The following is a 17,807-nucleotide window of genomic DNA, read 5'->3' as shown; positions in this document are numbered from 1 at the left end:
TTTAGTGGTGGTTTTGGCAGTGTTAGTTTGATGGTTGGACTCAATGATCTTAAAGGTCCCTTCCAACCTAGACAATTCTATGATTCTATGGTTCTATGACACTTCTGTTGAGTAACAAGGTTCAGTGTGGACCCCTTGCTTTCTAAACTCCTTTTTGAAGCCTAGGTCTGGCTGGGTCCAATCTTAGTCTCAGATTTGGTCGACGGTTCATGTCTAATGGAATTATTCTTACAACATTAATAATATGTGGGTAGCTATATGGATTCGCAGTGTGTCAGAGTATTAATTCAGCATGCTATCAGTCACTTACTGAGGATCCATCGTGGTTAAGGGATCTCTCCGCCTTGGGTAAGGAAGGATCTCTGAGTCTCAGATAAGGAATCTCTAACCTTGAGAGGTGTCCCTGCTCAAGGGGAGAGTCACCTGCCGTGCTGTCCACCTGCAATCCAGGGAGAGCTCACGCTGAGCCCATCCTGATGGTAATATTGATGGAGTGAAGTAGTTGGCTGCTCATCAAAAGTATAAACAAGACAGTTGTGTTTCACTCTGATATCTTGTTCTGAACATTGGTTAACTTGTACTTTTGGTTTTGAAACCACCTAGGTGGTCAATGAGTCAGTGGTCGTGATCTCCCCCTGCCGGAATTACCTTTTATCCACTTCTCCTCTGATCTTGGCAGTTCCAAGTGGTTTTCTGGGTTTGCTGACCAGGCCTACAGTTCATCGCTCTCTTGACAGGAATACCCTGCTTATCAACAATGCTACATTGTCTGGTGGTTCGATCCTTAATTGAATTGTAAATAAATCAAGTCTAATAACTAATTCTGTTTTTAATCTTAGGTAAATAATGAAATAGGGTTGGGGCAGTACAGAGGATTTGAGCAGCAGCAGGTTTCCTTGGTGGCTTCAATTACATTTTACATTCCGTTTTCCTGGTTTACGTCAATGTTACTACAACATGATCATATTTTGAAGCTCCTCAGTACCCAATTCCTGCCCAGTCCCAGCCACATCCCATGTGGGGATTCACAGACAGCCCTGCTTGAGAGTCTACTGGGGTCTGGGCCAGGAGAGAGCCAGGGCAAGGCTGGACGTTCCCCTGATACAGGCACTGGACATGGTCGGTGAACCAGACTGGGGGGTAAGAAAAGGCCCTGGGCCATCTTCCCAGTGTGTCTATGCCACCAAGGGCACAGACCAGCCTCCTCTCTCCTGCACCTCCACGCCTTTGAGCCCTTCCCCTAGCCCTGGCTCTGCACCACAACCGCTCTGGTGTGACTCCTCACCCTGCGTGGTCACACAGGACAAGCCAGACACTGAGGATTTTTACTCCTGGGCACATTACAGCCCAGCCCGGCTCCATCCCACCTCTCCCAGTTCCCCTGGCCTCTCTCCATCCCAGAGATGGCCCCACAGCAGTGCCTGCCCCAGGGTGCTGCAGAGCTCTGGGAACTCACTCCAGAGCCCCAGCCCCTCGGGAAGGCACAGCAGCTGCTGGGGGGCAGAGCAGGGCCAGCCCCAGAGATGGGGGCATCTGTGGCACAAGGACAAGGCAGTCAGCGGCACCCTGTGTCCTCCTCTCCAGGCTATTCGGAGAGGTCGGCAGCCCCTCTGGGCCACCCCCTCTCCCCAGGCCAGTACAAGAGCCCTGGCCCTGGGGATCCTCAGGCAGCTCCTGCTGCCCCGGTGACAGAGCGGCCTGCCCCAGGCTGCTGCAGCCAGAAAGGTCTCTTCATTTCCCACTCATTCATGCGCTGCTGATGGTGGGCCTCACAAAAAGAAGTTGCAGCTGCCTCATTTTTTTTCTTTAAATACAAAGAGAGCCTGAGTCTTATTTTACCCAAAGTCTCTGAGTCACACAAGACAGGTGGATACTTAACACGAGAGGATGAGTAAAAGAATTTCTTTTCAGAAAAGATCATCACAAGGGGAAAAAAGACAAAAAGAAGGAAAAAAAAGGAAGTTATGTCAGGCTTGGCCCATCACAAGACACATTGGGAATCATTTGCAGAGGAAGGTATGCAGTTTATGGCTGCTGAAAAAATGTCTAATCCACTTCCTCAGGGCATCCTTGATCTCTTTGTTCCTCATGCTGTAGATGAGGGGGTTCACTGCTGGAGGCACCACCGAGTACAGAACTGCCAGCACCAGATCCAGGGATGGGGAGGAGATGGAGGGGGACTTCAGGTACGCAAATAAACCAGTGCTGATAAAGAGGGATACCACAGTCAGGTGAGGGAGGCACGTGGAGAAGGCTTTGTGCTGTCCCTGCTCCGAGGGCATCCTCAGCACAGCCCTGAAGATCTGCACATAGGACACCACAATAAAAACAAAACATCCCAAAAAAAGAAAAGTACTAACCAATAGAAGCCCAACTTCCCTGAGTTTTGAGTCTGAGCAGGAGAGCTTGAGGATCTGAGGGATTTCACAAAAAAACTGGTCCACAGCATTGCCTTGGCAGAGTGGTAGTGAAAAAGTATTAGCTGTGTGCATTAGAGAATAGAGAAACCCACTGCCCCAGGCAGCTGCTGCCATATGAACACAAGCTCTGCTACCCAGGAGGGTCCCATAGTGCAGGGGTTTGCAGATGGCCACGTAGCGGTCATAGGCCATGACAATGAGAAGAAAATACTCTGCTGATATCAGAAAGGAAAAGAGAAAAACTTGAGCAGCACATCCTGAGTAGGAAATGGCCCTGGTGTCCCAGAGGGAATTGGCCATGGCTTTTGGGAGAATGGTGGAGATGCAGCCCAGGTCGAGGAGGGAGAGGTTGAGGAGGAAGAAGTACATGGGGGTGTGGAGGCGGTGGTCGCAGGCGATGGCAGTGATGATGAGGCCGTTGCCCAGGAGGGCAGCCAGGTAGATGCCCAGGAAGAGCCAGAAGTGCAAGAGCTGCAGCTCCCACGTGTCTGCGAATGCCAGGAGGAGGAACTCAGTGGTGGAACTGCTGTTGGACATGAGCTTCACAGGGAGCTGCCCAAGGAAGAGAACTTATTGCCAGGTTAGGACAAACATTTTGCAATATAACTCATTATTTCTCATAGAAACGCTCCAGTTGTCTTATTCCTTAGCAGCACCTTTGTTCAGCTCCATTTCTGGAGCTCCTTTGGTTGCTGTTGGAGTGTGCCACGAGGAGCTCAGGCTCCACTGTGCGCTCCAGAGTAGTCGGTTCTACTCTGCAACGGGGCAAGGTGGGGATTTAGCTTTCCCACTCACAATTTAAGTCAGATTTTAGCCACTCATAATCATAAGATTACCAGGGGAATATTATTTCAGAGCTGAAACTGTCAGCATCTTTCCTGTAGTCTGAGTGAACTGCTGCATCTGGGGAGATGCAAAAGCATTGCCTGTGGCTTAGGGCAGAGTGAGGAGAGCTGGTCTGTCCATCAGCCTTGTTCCTGGCTCCTTTGTGCTTGGTTTGACCTGGAGCACATTCACTCTTGGTTTGACCTGGAGCATGTTCACACTGTCATATTATTTCCCCAAAGAAACAGAGGATAGTGGAGAAAAGAGGATTCACTTACAGAGTGCAGATCTGCATGGCAGGACCCACAGGGTGGGTGTCTGAGCTGCAGCTGAAACCCCACTCCCCGGCAAGTTGAGGGGAAGCCCAAGGGCGGCACAGACAGGAGGGGGAGGAAGAAGGAGCATCACCAGGGTTCTTTGCAAAGGCATGCAAGGTGAGGGAGAGCCTGCAGAGACGATGCTGGAGCTCTCTGTAAGCTGAGGCAGAGGGAAGTTGGTGTTTGTGTTGCTTCCCTGAGACTTTTGCAACCGTCAACATAACAGCTGAAGAGTGTCTGTTCCCCACCCAAACCTGAAAGTTGAATTTTAATTCCTCCTTCATCACCCAGCCCACCCAGAGTAGAAAAGTCAAAGCACAGACTCCTTCACTTTCAGGTTACCATCATAAATATTCCCCTTGAAAAGTCCCCTCAGGAACACCCTGGGGGTGATCTGGGGGTGTGAGCAGCCCTGCCCCACGCAGCACCCTCTTGACAGCAGAAAGATCCTGCCCTGTCCTGCCCTGCTGGGGATCGCTCCTTCCACCCGCAGCTTCTCCCCGCAGTGCCATGAAGAGCTCCCCGGACAGGCTGAGTGCTGCCCCTGGCAGGTGGCAGGGTCCCTGCCCTGGCACACAGCCCCTGGGGCACAGGGACCCTGCTCAGCAGGACAGAGCTGAGCACCCTTGGCTGCACACCCACCCGCACAGCCCTGCAGCCGTCCCCGGGAGAAGGCGGCCGGCATGCCCGTCCCTCTGATGGTGCAGCAGGGACGCCCTGCTCTGCAGCGCGTCCTTCTCCACACTCAAATACTCTGAGCGCCGCCCCGCCAGATCCTATCTACGCTCATTTTCATTGACCGGCAGCCAGAGACTTACTGTGTTCAGCGCTGTGCAGATTTCTCCCCCAGTGAACTCTCACCATCCTCCAACTCCACACTGCCTTTAACTCTCTCTCACTTCTCTCATGTCTCTTCAGTGCCTGCAGGCAGTGCCTCAGCCCTGCTGTGCTTTTCCGGGGAGCTGCTCCTGGGCAGAGCCGCCTCTCGGCAGCGCTCCCACTTGCCGTGAGCTCTCTCCGTCCCGGGAGCCTGGCCCAGCTCAGCAGCAGAGGACCAGCCCAAGGCGGCACTTTCTGTGCCCCCTCTGGGCTCCCTTGAGGTGTCCCTGGGGCTCCAGGGGAATCTCCTGTGAAAGAGGCTGAAGCAATCACTGATGTCCCCTCCTTCACCCGGGAAGAGACTCTGACTTCCAGCAGTTTCCTTTCTCCTCTCACAGACAGAGTTAGCTCTAAATATCACCTTTCCTTGTCTCATCATTAGACAGGACACCCAGACAGTGCCAGGGAGGGATCTTCTTCACCCTGCTGAGGGAAGGGATTCAGCTGCGTCAGTCAAGGCACCTCCTTCTGGGTTTGTAGTCCCTGGGCTGGAAGGGGACTCAGCTCCTCCCAGGACTGCCACAACCCCACAGGTGGTGGGATTCCTCTTGCCTCAGCTCAGATGTGCCCAAAATAGGCTCCTGCAGGGGAGTTCCTTCTTTCATCTCCCATTGTAATTACTGGAGGTGGAGGCCAGGAGCGAGCTGTTCAGACACACACACCCGGTGACATGTGAAGTGCCAGAAGGGACCAACATGGATGCTGGAAGCTGAAAGCTCTAATGGAGCAGTTCATAGAGACAGGGCAGCGTCTGGGGACCTCTTGTTGAGGCTGGTAGGAAATTCTTTTGGCCAACTGAAATGACAGCAGATGCCCACACGTACAATAACTGAACCTGTAACTATTGCTTTTGTCCAGGACAGCCTATAGAGGTCTTCAGCTGACCAGATGGGGTCATGTGCCATTGGGGGAGAGAAGTCTCTCTCTTTCTGTTCTCCACCAGCTGTATTTTCTCCATGTCCTTTGAGTATAATGACAATGGTCTCATGTGCATCTCTTTATTGCGTAACTGAATTCAGGGCAATTGCATCTCAATTTCATGGCCAAATACAGGCCTGCAGTGCTACGTGAGATGCCAGGGCTCTCCAGCAAAATTGTACACAGCTAACACGGACGGCTCAGGTCCTATAGAGGAACCCCATCCACTGACTGAAGCCCACCACTGCAGTGACAGAAGCTGTGCCTGTTCCCTACCCAGTAGATGCAGGGAACTGCATGAATACAAAGCACATCACACCAGGGTCTCCGCTCGAGTGCATTCCCTATGAAACCCTGATGGGGTTTCCCACATCATTTAACCATCCCCTTGATGATACAATCATGGATGAGGCCAATGATTTTCACAGTTTGCCTGTACCACAGCATGTCCACTCCCAAGGACATTTTCAACATCATCTCTTCCTTCCTGACATCCGCTTCAGCTCCCCCAAAGCCCCTCAGGCCTGCAGAGACACCACAGACAGCAGGCTCCTCTTCTGCTCCGACTGCACAGCCCATCCCTGTTTCTCTCTGGCTTCAGGGAAAGCACAGTTCACTCTTTGTGTGGGCACCTGATTTCTTCCTTACATTGCCATCGGCCATCCACTCCAGCGTGTCTCTGCCATGGAGCAAAGACTGTGCACACATGAGGTCTTGGAGGCTTGGTAGCAGGTTTCCCCATTGCAAGTCCACTCTCAGCCCTGGTGCAGCAGCCCAGACATGCACCGGTGCCCTCAGCTTGGGGCACAGGCAGGAGGAGTCCCACGTGCCATCTCTTCATTCACTTGAGGGGAATAACAACGGAGGTGTGTTGGGACAGCCCACGTGACTGGGGTGCTGTGATGAATGGGCAGAGGATGATGATGAGAGACAGGCCGGAAAGATCAGGAGGGGAGAGCTGTCAGTGCGAAGGAGATATGCTTAGATATGTGGAGCTCCTCTATGGGACCGACAAATGGAGTGAGCCCTTATGGCTGAGGGTAAGGGGAGAGGCTGGTAAGGGTGACGTTGTTGTGAGAGAAAAAGAAGACCAGAGGGCTCATGACCTTGCAAAATGGCCTTATGTGCCAAGTGTGAGCATAATTTTCCTTAGTTTCTCAGTCCTTATGTGTCCTCCGAAGGGGTCTGTAATGACCTGGTGTTCACTGGAAAGGAAGCACAACAGTGTGCAGACAATCATTGAGGTTTCTGGATGGTGACAGCTCGGGAGGTGGGTCTTTATAGCACAGCTGCCCAATGGGCCGACTATGGTGACATTCATGTGAATCTGTTGCTCACAAAGAAGGAAGAGCAGGTCATGGTTGTGGAAACCAGTGTCATCCTCGGCTGTCATTACCTTAAAGTGGTGGCGTCTCACCTCGCAAGGAGAGTAAGGAAGGAGAATAGAAGAGTGCCGATGCCAGAACTCAGAGGAGCAGCTTTTGGCCTCGTCTGGGGACTTGTAGTGGGGAAGGCCATGTGAGCAGCATGGAAAGGCATCAGAGCTCACAGTACAGCTGGTCTTCAAGGACAGTGCCTTTCAGGTACAGGACTGACCATACTATACTGATAATCAGGGAAACAAGCAGAGGTCTCAGGAGAGCAGCTTGGGGAAACAGGAAACTCATGGGGCAGCTCCATAGAAAAAAGGAAGCACACAGGATGTGGCTGCAGAGACTAATACCTAAGGAGGAATTTAAAAATACGTCTGGTTTTAGGAAAGCTGGAGCCCCCACAGAGCTGACACTTGGGAGGCTGTTCAGAAGTACCATGATGAGTTCTTCCTACTTCAGGAGCAGTTGAAGAAGAAAGGAAGGTCATGTGTGGCCCATGCTGAATTACGTAAGAGTTGGTGTAGACAGGTCTGAAGTACGCTGTGGCCTTCGTCTTCACAAGCCAGGACTCCCATTTCCATGTGCCCAAGAGACGGAAACACAGGAGAACAACTGGCAGTGGATGGAGAGTAGCATCTCCCAGAGCCAAATCTCTGAGCGTGGAGATGGGAAAGGCTGGTGCTACAGCCCGAGTCCATCTGAGCATCTGTGAGCACTCAGTGACATCCCTCACCCTGCGTGCATGTGAGGGTGGGAGTTGAGCTGCTGTCTTGAATGTCAGTAGTGATGTGCAAGGGCACAAAACTGTAGTTTATTCAAGAAAAACTGGTGAGCAGGAGGCCTCTCCTTCTCCCTCCCCATCCCTCCCATCAGCTACATAATCTAATGGTGGGTGTGGATCAAAAACCATGGGAATGTTTTAACAGCACAAACACTTTGGTGAGGGTGGAGCTACTGGCTTTGCAGCTCCTGGGCCCCTGACAGACTAAGCAGGAGGTGTGTGTGTGGCTTAGCCCAACGATGACAGTGAATATTGAGAGGCCGGTAACAGATCAAAGAATATAACACTGACAAGTATATTCTTTATATATGTGTATATTTATACACATGAGTATATATTTATTATTTGCTATAACATTTCAAGGAGTATCAAAAATACATATAACATGTTTCTACGTATTTCTAACATTTCAAAGAACATCATATATTTTGATACAGCAAACCAAGGACTGTTTTTGCATTCAAAGACTGTAACTGGCACCTTAAATTAGTACCTTAAGCCCAAATTACAGCTGTGATATTGAATAAAACTTCTCCTCCTTTCCCTACATCATGTGGTCGGAGTGTTCCTGGGAAAGATCCTGGTTTGCTCAGTGGGAGCAGATGGCGGGTTCTCAGGCCCATAGCTCATCAGATGAGCTTTCCTGCAGAGGAGACAGCCAGGTGGGAGGCAGGAGCAGGAAAGAAGCTGTCTCCATTGCCACCATGCACCATTGCCTGAGTGCAGCATGTGCAGTGAAGGTTCCAAAGCAGTGAGCTGAGGGAGCCCACTGAGGGCTCCACTGGCAGCTGGATTAGAAGGGAAGGGTGGGCTCCAGCTGGAGGGCAAACACCATACAGGTGGGAGTCAACGAATAGAAATGGGATGGGATAGCCTGGGCATGGGCTCCTGGGGCTGCGTCTGATGCCTTTGGGTATGTGCAGTCTCTGCATGGAGAGAGAAATGTACCAAAAGCATTCAGTGTCCAAAGAAAGGCCATAAACTGTGCTGGCAAAGGAGTTCCCCCTCTTCCTTGACCACCACCAACTGGATGAGGAGTGAATGTGACCAGTTTGGACTGGGACCCCCAGCACCTTCCTTTCAGTGTGAGGCTCCCAAGATAAACTGTGATTCAATATCTCATGTCCATGGGAGCAACAGCACAAACATCTGTGTCCTTTGGGCCTCCCTCTCCTGCCTTTCCAGCCAGGGCAGAGGAACAGGAGAGGGTTCTCCCAAAGTGGAAGCCCACCAGGACTGGAAGGAGCCATGCCCACTTGCTCCCCTTGGCTAGCAGAGGAGCAAGGGAGGCCCCTGTGCACCTCCTGTGCAGGAGAGAGGACACCTGTCTGGAAGGACATACCCACTGCTCTGCTGCCTTCAGCTGCCAACAAGGCAGGTCCCTCTGCCTCAGAAGGTCTGAGGCTTTCTCATGCTGTGTGAGCTGATGCAGTCATCTGAAGGGAACTGAGGTGAGTGCGATTTCTGGGGATTTTCTTGTTCTGCTCACCAAATTCAGAGTAGCTCCTGGTTCCGTTTCCCTGCCTCAGTTTACATCATGTTTCATGGGGGTCAGCAGTGCCTGAGGCTGTTGACACAGTCTCCACCACCTCAGAGCTTCCATCTCACCAGGGAGACAATTATACTGGTTCTACTCTCTGCAAATCCTCAGGGGCGACACGCTACAGTGGGAACCTTTAGAGTCTCCTTTCTGCTATAAACCCAGGCAGACATGAGAGATGAGGGAGCCTTCAGGTGCTGCTGGAGACTCACCTTAGCAGCTGCTGGGAGAAGAGGGCAAGGGCAGAGTAAGGAATGAGCCCTGGTTCAGGGCTTGTGGTGAGGTCCAAGAAGGGAAGGTCATGGTAGGGAAGAGGCAGAAGGTAAGACGCTGAACTTGGACTTCATTGCCACGATCCATCAGAGCTGATGTCAGTGCTTCATGATGAGGACTGCAGGTTTGTGATGGGTGTGCGGGGGGCTGTTTAGGTCTGAGTGTTATTAGTCAGGCTGCTGGGTCTTTGAAGAGAAGAAATGAGAGCATCGAGATAAGAGTTTCAGCCCTATTCTTTCCTGCATATCTTCCCACCCCCAACTGCCACCTTCCACCAGACACCCCCGGGCCCCTGGCACTGCACAGTGACATCCCAGGGACATCATGGGACACTCTGCCTCCTTTGTTGGGCAGGCGGGGAGTATTTGGGCAGGTTGTGTGGGGCCACATTGCCTGTGCCCTTCACTTCATCCTTCATGGGGCTATTTCTATTGTCTCAAGATTTGGTTATTTTTTTGTTGTTATTGTTGTTGGGTTTTGTATTTTTTCTCACTCTCAGAATTATGATTATGAACATGTATTTGTTGGGGTTTTTTCTCCAGCTCTCAGCTTTGTCACTCCCCTGCAGTGGAGAGGGCTGGGGGTATCAGGGATTCTGAATAGTTTTTGGCAAACTCTCGGCACAGTTCCTTTGATTATCACCGCTGGAACAAGTGCATTCCAGCCCAAGAGGTGGGTGTGAGGCCCTTGGAGGGCACTGCTGTTGCACAGATCTGTGTGTGTTGGGCATGAGCCTTCTCCAATCATGCGCTGAGGCATGTCCTGGCATTGCCAACGCCCCTGACCCTGATCGTATCCCACCTCAGCCCCAGCACCCTGCGGACACCCCGCTTAATGTCCTGCTTGCCCAGGCAGCCCCTCAAGCACAGCTGGCCATGCCGAAGTCCTGCTGCTGGGCTGGGATCTGCAGACAGGCATCCTCAAACCCCTCAGGAACCACTGCTCATGAGGGAAAAATGTGAAGCAACAGGTTCTGCCCAGCAGCTCCCAGTCACAGAGTCACAGAGCGGCTGGGCTTGGAAGCCACCCCAGCATATCAGCCTGTTCAGCCCCCGCTTCCTAAAAGCAGAGTCAGCTGAGGCAGGTGGCTCAGGACCATGCCCAGTCAAGTTTTTAATAGCCACAGGGATGAAACCTCTGCAGCCTGTCTGAGCAGCTCTTCCAGTATTTCACCACACTATCTTTAAATTCCAATTTCCTGTATTTCAATGTGTCCTTTCTTCTTGGAACCACTGAAGGGAGTCTGGACTTGGCTCCTTTTGCCCTCCCATCCTTCCTCCCTGCACAACCTCTCCCATGTGCCTTGGCTCACTCCCAGTAACCCCTTCCCTATTTTGGGGTTTTTTTGATCCCTTCCTTGTCACTTTTTATGCCACATTTTGACCCGCAATGTGGTTTTCAGCATGCTCTCTGGCAGTCCCCCAGCACAGTGCTTTGGTCATCTGAGGCAGTAACTCCTGACCTGCCCTTTCTCAATGGGAGGGATTTGCCTGTGTTGGGTGGTGGGGAAGGATTGGGGTGGGAATTCTTTCCTCTTCATGGGAGTGTTAAAGGGAGCTGTGGCCACTCACCCTGCCACGTGCCCATCCCTTGCTTTGGAGGAAGGGTGGTGTCTGCCATGTTTCTTCACACACTGGGCTTTTTTGGAAAGCGGGGTTTGTTTTCTCTGGCACACTTTGTCTTTCCTGAGAGAAGAAGGATGTTGATCCTCAACACCTATAGCACATCTTCCACAGGCGTATGAAAATTATGTGTTTCTGTGTGAGCAAATGCATATCATAGATTTATTGCGCAGTGAGAAAGAACTTCCATTGGGCAGCTGGCCTCTAGAATCTGCAGAGGGTCTTCTGGGTTGAGCATTCTTTACCTATCAGGAAGAACATTTGTTTTTCTACTTTCACGAGGCACGAAACACAAACTCATGTGAAGAGAATAACGCCCTACACAAAAAAATATTGAAGGTAAACACTGAAATGTGTTTCTTTCTCATAGGTCCTCTTTGGAGGAACTGAAAGATAAGGAAAGTTACATGGCCGAAGGGGAAAGGGACAACGGGACATCATCCACCGATTTTGTGCTGCTGGGAATAAGTGGCGTCCCCACAGTCCAGAACCTGCTCTTTCTCCTCTTGCTTATGATATACTCAGTCACCGTATTTGGGAACATCCTCATTGTTGTGCTGGTGGTGGCAGACCGGCACCTGCACACCCCCATGTACTTCTTCCTGGGCAATCTGTCCTCCTTGGAGACCTGCTACAGCTCCACCATCCTGCCTCGGTTGCTGGCCAGCTTCCTGACTGGGGACAGCAGCATCTCTGCACACGGCTGCCTGGCTCAGTTCTACTTCTTTGCTTCCTTTGCCACTGCTGAGTGTTTCCTGCTGGCGGCCATGGCCTATGATCGGTACTTGGCCATACGCCAGCCCTTGGTCTATGCAAGCCTCATGACCTGGAAGGTCTCTGTACACTTGGCAGCTGCCTCTTGGTTATCGGGTTCACTGCTGCTGGTGGTAGTCATAGCCGCCTTGTCCCAGTTGCAGTTCTGTGGCCCCAAGGCCATTGACCACTTCTTCTGTGATTTTACCCCATTGCTGGAGCTTGCCTGCAGTGACACCAGAGCAGTCACAACTGTTTCTTTCTTGTTTGGTACCTTGGATATAGTTTTTCCCTTTCTTTTCACACTGGGCTCCTACGTGTGCATCATAGCTGCCATCCTGAGGATCCCATCCAGCACAGGCAGAGAAAAGGCCTTCTCCACCTGCTCCTCTCACCTCACTCTCGTCACCATTTTCTATGGAACCCTCTTTGTTGTCTACATGGTGCCTAGAAGAGCTCCTCTGAGGCAGCTTAATAAACTGTTCTCCTTTTTCTACACCATCCTCACACCCCTGGTCAACCCCCTCATCTACAGCCTGCGGAACAGGGAGGTCAGGGAGGCACTCAGGAAAATCATGAGGAAAGCCCTGGTCCTCACCCAGAGCTCATGGTCCCCTGTTGACACAGGCAAAAGACACTTCTAGCTCCTTTGAAAGCTCTGGATACCGGCTGGCTCTTCAGAAGTGCGTGCCACTGAGACCACTGGTGCAGTGGTGAGGGGAAGATAGCAAAAAGTCCTTGGAGAGAAATATCATTCTTTAAAAACCAAAGTTTAAAATGTCACACATTTCCTTTTTTCATGATAATAAACTCCTTGATGATCTTATGTGTTGGAACTGTTGAAGTGTCAAGGTTTCGTTTTCTGATGGAGGTAAGAAAAGATATTTGAACTAGAATATTATCTAAGGGCCACCAAGAGGGCACCTTTCTTCATATGGGTACCCAAGATGGGAGTCATCTCCCCCTGTGGTGCACATTTCAAGAGCTCATAAACACTCACAGAAAGAAAGACTGTTTTTAAACAGAAAGATTAGTTTAATGGGCTCTAATGACTTCAGTGCAGTGGGGGCAAACAAAAGCACAACTCTGGTACTCAACTCCGGTACTCAACTCCGGTACTCAATTCCACCACTGTTATCACCAAAAACCAAACCGGTTTCATACTGACACTCACCCCTGATGTGCCATATCTCTTGCCAAAGTCCTTTGACACTGATCAGGTGCTCAGAGCCTTGTCTCGGTAAATGGAAATATCTCTAATGTTTGATATTGCACCACCTCTCCTGGGCCCTTGCTGCTGTGTTTCGCTCTGAGTGCTTTCTCAAGAAAACCCTAAAAACTAGCTCTCTCAGCCTCTCCTGGCACATCAAGTTTTCCAGGTCTCAACCATCTTTCCAGCATCTGCTGGACTATATAAAGTCTATCACAGTCTCTCTCATGCTGGGGAGCCCCACACTAGACATGGCAGTCCTGATGCGGTTCCCAGAGGGAAAGCATCACTGCTCTTTCCCTGCTGCCTCTGAATTTGCTAATGCAGCCCAGAATGCTGTTGGCATTCCCAATCCTAAGGGCACGCTGCTCCCTCCTCTCCCACTTGCTGTCCGCCCACCCTCTTTGCAGAGCTGCCTTCCAGCCGGTCATCCCCAGCCGGGCCTGTTGCATAGTGTTGTCCCAGTGCAGTGGCAAGGGGAACATGGCATTTGCTTTGGATAAACATATTCCACCCAGGCAGCCCCTTTCACCAAGCCGTCAAGGGCTACTGCATCCACCTCACCCCCCATCCCAAGGGCCCATCGTGTTGTTGTAAAAGGCATTCAGGTTGGTCAGGCACAGTTTGCCGTTGTTGAGGTAATGCTGACAGTTCCCAATCCCCTTCTTGACCATCAAGGTCTTGGGAATGGCTTCCAGGAATATTTGGTCCATCACCGTCCCGGGGACGTAGGTCAGGCTGACTAGACTGTAGTTCCTTGAATTTCCTCTTGGCTCTTCATGAAGGTGGGTGGGATGTTTGCCTTCTGCCAAGCATCAGGAACCTCCCTGAGTTCCATGGCTTTCCCAGGATGAGAGAAGCAGACAAACAATGACTTTGACCAGCACCCTCAGCACCCTTGGCTGCAACTCTTCATGTCTGTATGAGTGAGAGTCGCGTAGGACCAGTCAGCTCACTGACACTCTCTCCACATGCCCTTGGTCACCAGGCACCCTGCCCCACTCAGCAGTGCCACCACAACTTTTTGCCGTCCTCTGGCTGCCAACACTCTTACTGAAGCCCTTCTTGCTACCCTCTGCCTCACCCAAGCAGTGCCCAGCCTGGGGGAAGCTCTGCCCTGTGCCTGGGGAGGGTGGACAGACAAGGACCAGGGAAGGCTGGAAGAAGACAGGACAGCTCTGCAAAAGGCCAAGGGGGAACCCATTGCTGAAGTTGGGGCTTGAACCTGGGGGTCATCAGATCAAACTTTCCTAGCTCAGCTCCTTCTGCCCTGCCCCAGGAGCCCTTGTCTTGGTGCCAGCCCTGCCTGAGCTCAGACAGGCGTGCGAGAGGTGTGCTCCTCAGGAGTTACTGTGACTTTTCCCAGTTAAACCCCACAGATGGGACCTGCCCTCTCCCTGTCCAGGCCTGCCAGCCTGGCTGTGCCCAGAGCCCATCCCTGCCACCCCACCTCAGCCTGTTCCTGAAAAGCTTGGTCCCATCTCTCCAAGGGTGCTGGAGCTGCCTCAGGCTCAGGCCATCTTGCACACCTCTCGTAGGATTTTAAATGCCACCGTGTCCTGTTCGCTGCAGCCACGTGACACTGACCTTCTGCGGAAGAGGTCACGTACCCATGGTACCACAGTGCTGGTGGGTCTATCTCAAATATTCCCTCCAGAAGTCCACCACAGGCACTGTGCTCCAGCAGGCCCTCCTCCCACATCAACCCTCTCATCTAGCTGGGTCCATCCCCAGAGGAAAAGAGAAGTGGCAGGATCTGACAGTCCTCTTTCCAGTGCTGAGGCAGGCACTGGGACAGCGCGGTGCTTCCCCGTGCATGAGCGCCTCACAGGTGCTGAGCGCATCATCTCCCTCAGAGGTGAGTGCAAGCCGAGCAATCCCGTGTGGGATTTGACTGGATGGGCAGGGGCAGGCACAACAACGAAAAGGAAATGCAGGTGAGGAAAACAAAAACCTAAAAAGAAAATGAAAAGCTAAAAGGGGTGAGGGGGAACCCCAAACCGAGGCTAGAAAAGGCACGTGCCATGGCCTGGGAAACTAAACCCTCCAGCAGAGCACAGGACACACAGCAGGGCAAAGAGCCCAAAGGCTGGGATTTCTCCCGAACCTCCTATGTGGCATAAAAGCACAAGATCTTGAATTCAGGTTGGGAGGGGGATGGCCATCATGGGGATTGCTGTCACTGGAGTTGTCAGAGATGGGAGCATACCAGTGACTCTCTTTGTCTTCTCCAAGAGCCATAGTCTTCCCTTCCTGCCTCTTCCCAGACCCCTGTCTCTCCCTGTCTGCTCTGGGACGCCCAGCTCTCCCCCTCTTTACCTGCCTGTTCCATCCACCCTCTTCAGGAGCTTTTCTCCTACCGGCTTGTCAGTAGGGCTGGGCATGCTGCTCGATGGGTCTGTGTGTGGCCACATGGGTGAACATGTGCTTTTCCTGTACAAACTCCCCCTTCCCTCTCAATAAAACCACATTGAAAGTGAACACCATTTGGCTAGGTCAAAATTTGGACAATAAGGGGAATCAGCTGCTGTTCCTGATACCCACAGCCAAGCTGTGCAGATGTGACCAAACCCAATTTGATTTCTTCTCCCTATGGCCACCTCCCACACCTTCCGTCTCATGTCCTGCTTCTCCTCACATCCTTGTGTCATGGGCCATCTTGTGACAGACACTCACCCTTTCAGGAAAGCTCACCACATGCACCTCTGCTTTGGTCTGCAACGAGCTCTGCCCTTTCCTAGGAGGCCTTTGTACCAGCAGCAACTGCTGTGCTGTGCCCATCCTCAGTGCTACATGGACAGCTGGGGAGAGGGAAATGGAGCTCCCTGTTTTAATGGACAGTGTTCCGCACAGGGACACTGCCAAGCCCCAAACAGCCACGCACCCAACTGCTTCCATTTTTCACGGCAGTGTTTGCAGCAGCATCATCATGGCCCTGTTGCAAATTTTCTTGCTGAAGCCACAGGACCAGCAATGTTGAGCTGGGAGAGACTTTCCAGGATCCATCCCTGCCTTGCCCGTGAGGAGGATTTTCTAGTGCAGGTGTGAGTGAAAAGCCCTCTGAGCAACTGCATTCTATTAATTCTACAGGAGACACAGGGGGATGTGAAAGGCCCATGAAGTGTTGGTGTTGTGTGTGGCTGCTGATACAGTCAGTGCTTTCTCACTGCAGTGCAGAGTTGGGGTTCACACCATCACTTGGTTGTGTTTTCAGGCCAGGAAAGCATGTTCTTCAGCACTGTACCACTGACGTGAGGGTGGCTGACCCTGTGCACGCACAGGGACACTTGTCTACAATGAATTTCACCTGCCGTGTGATTGCGTAGTCATTCAGTCTTAGTAGGTCTTAGGCAGATGCCAGTGCACACCCCTGCAGACCTCCCCTCCACTGTGAGAACTGACCTGTCTGTCCTTCCTTTCTTTTCTTTCTCCCTCCCTCCCTCCCTCCCTCCGTCCTCCCCTCTTTCACTTCTCCCCTCCTTCTCTCCAAGCGTTGTTGCGGAATGGTGAGGAGTCCAGCCCATCCAGCAGGCCGCTGCAGAGTTGGTGGGGACCAGCTGGTGGAAGCAGGGCAGGCTGTCAAGGAGGAACTTGGAATCACATTCCAGGGAAGCAGACAATGTTTTTGGAAAGCCAAAGCTTCCTCAGACTCGACCCTTGCAGGGGACATCAAGGGTAAGATGGTGAGCTGCTACCACTTCCTTAACATGGAAAGAATTAACAAGGACAGTGTAGGGCCAGCTGCTCAGCTGGGTGGAGAACCTACTAACAGCAGACCCAGATAGGTCTGAGGAACTCAAGGCCTCCTTCTCCCGACTCTTCAACAACATGTCCCAGGCCTTTGTGTGTAGGGTCATGTCTCCAGAGGAGAATTACAACCAGCAGTGGATGAGGGTGCGGTCAGGGATTACTTCATGAACTCACCGCATACAGGTCTGTGAGGACCAACAGACTTCATGGGAGTGTGTTGATAGCTGCTGCTCTCCCTGCAAGGCCATTGTCTGTCACTTTTGGAAAGCCACGGTGATGGGAGAGATCCCTGGTGAGTGGACCCATGGGACATTGCACCCATCTTTGAAAAAGCACAGAAGTTCAACCTGTGGAACCACAGGCTTTGATGAGAGTGTGCCATTGAATGAGTCCCCTGCAGGTGACATTTCTAGTCACATAAGGGAGAAGAAGGTGCCCAAGAATGGTCAGTGTGCTTGTATAGTCAGGGGAAATTATGCCTCACCAGGCTGATTGCCTTCATGATAAACTACCTGTATAGAGGACTAAAGTGGATGTCATTTGCCTCAGCACAGGAAGACTTTTGACACGGTGTCCCTCAATATTCTTGTATTCAAATTAGTACGCTAGAGTCTGGATGGGTAGACAACCAGGTGGGTAAAGCACCAGTTGAGTGATTGGGCTGAGAGAGCATTAGTGAAGAGGTCATAGCTCCCTGGATGGGTAGCAGAGGGGTCTTTCCTGGACCTTGTGCAGTTTTTAAGTCTTGGCTCTCCAGTGTCCAGACGTGGGGGCTCTAAAATAACTGCCCCCAGGGCTCTTGTTCTACTCGCTGACTGCTCTGGTGTTGTGGGTTAACCCCGGTGGGCAGCAAAGCACCACAGAGCTGCTCACTCCTTCTCCCCACCCCTTGTGCCCCCAGTGGGATGGGGCAGGAAGAAACGAAGTATACAAGCAAGAAAACTTGGGTTTGGAATTTTAAAAGATGTTTAATAAGTGAAGGATAAGTGGAAGAAGAGAGAAAGAAAAGAAAACAGAGCAAGTGATGCAACAGCAATCACTCCCTACCTCCCATGTGTAGTGGGATGCACAGCCAGTACCCGAGACAAAGGTGGCTATTTCTGGAAAGCTCCCTCTTTTCCCTTTTATTACTGAGTATGATGTCAT

The 17,807-nt window shown here is 51.7% G+C and overlaps 2 protein-coding genes across 2 annotated transcripts; one reads left to right on the top strand and one right to left on the bottom strand.

Annotated features, from left to right (window-relative positions):
* Positions 1–2,000: 2,000 nt before the first annotated feature.
* LOC309683853 (olfactory receptor 14C36-like) lies at positions 2,001–2,957 on the bottom strand (the record flags this gene model as incomplete). Its single annotated transcript, XM_082499846.1, has 1 exon — positions 2,001–2,957. One exon carries the CDS (start codon positions 2,955–2,957, stop codon positions 2,001–2,003), a length of 957 nt encoding a protein of 318 aa, XP_082355972.1.
* An 8,398-nt stretch (positions 2,958–11,355) lies between these two features.
* On the top strand, positions 11,356–12,345 carry LOC309683852 (olfactory receptor 9G19-like; the record flags this gene model as incomplete). The annotated part of the gene is made up of 1 exon (XM_082499845.1): positions 11,356–12,345. The coding sequence occupies one exon, from the start codon at positions 11,356–11,358 to the stop codon at positions 12,343–12,345; it is 990 nt and encodes a 329-aa protein (XP_082355971.1).
* Between the last annotated feature and the right edge of the window lie 5,462 nt (positions 12,346–17,807).

This window comes from Vanellus vanellus (assembly GCF_965231255.1).
Source record: "Vanellus vanellus genome assembly, contig: HAP1_SCAFFOLD_35, whole genome shotgun sequence".
In the NCBI taxonomy this organism is placed as follows: Eukaryota; Metazoa; Chordata; class Aves; order Charadriiformes; family Charadriidae; genus Vanellus; species Vanellus vanellus.
The sequence above is the reverse complement of the archived record's forward strand: the minus strand, read 5'-3'. Positions and strand labels throughout refer to the sequence as shown.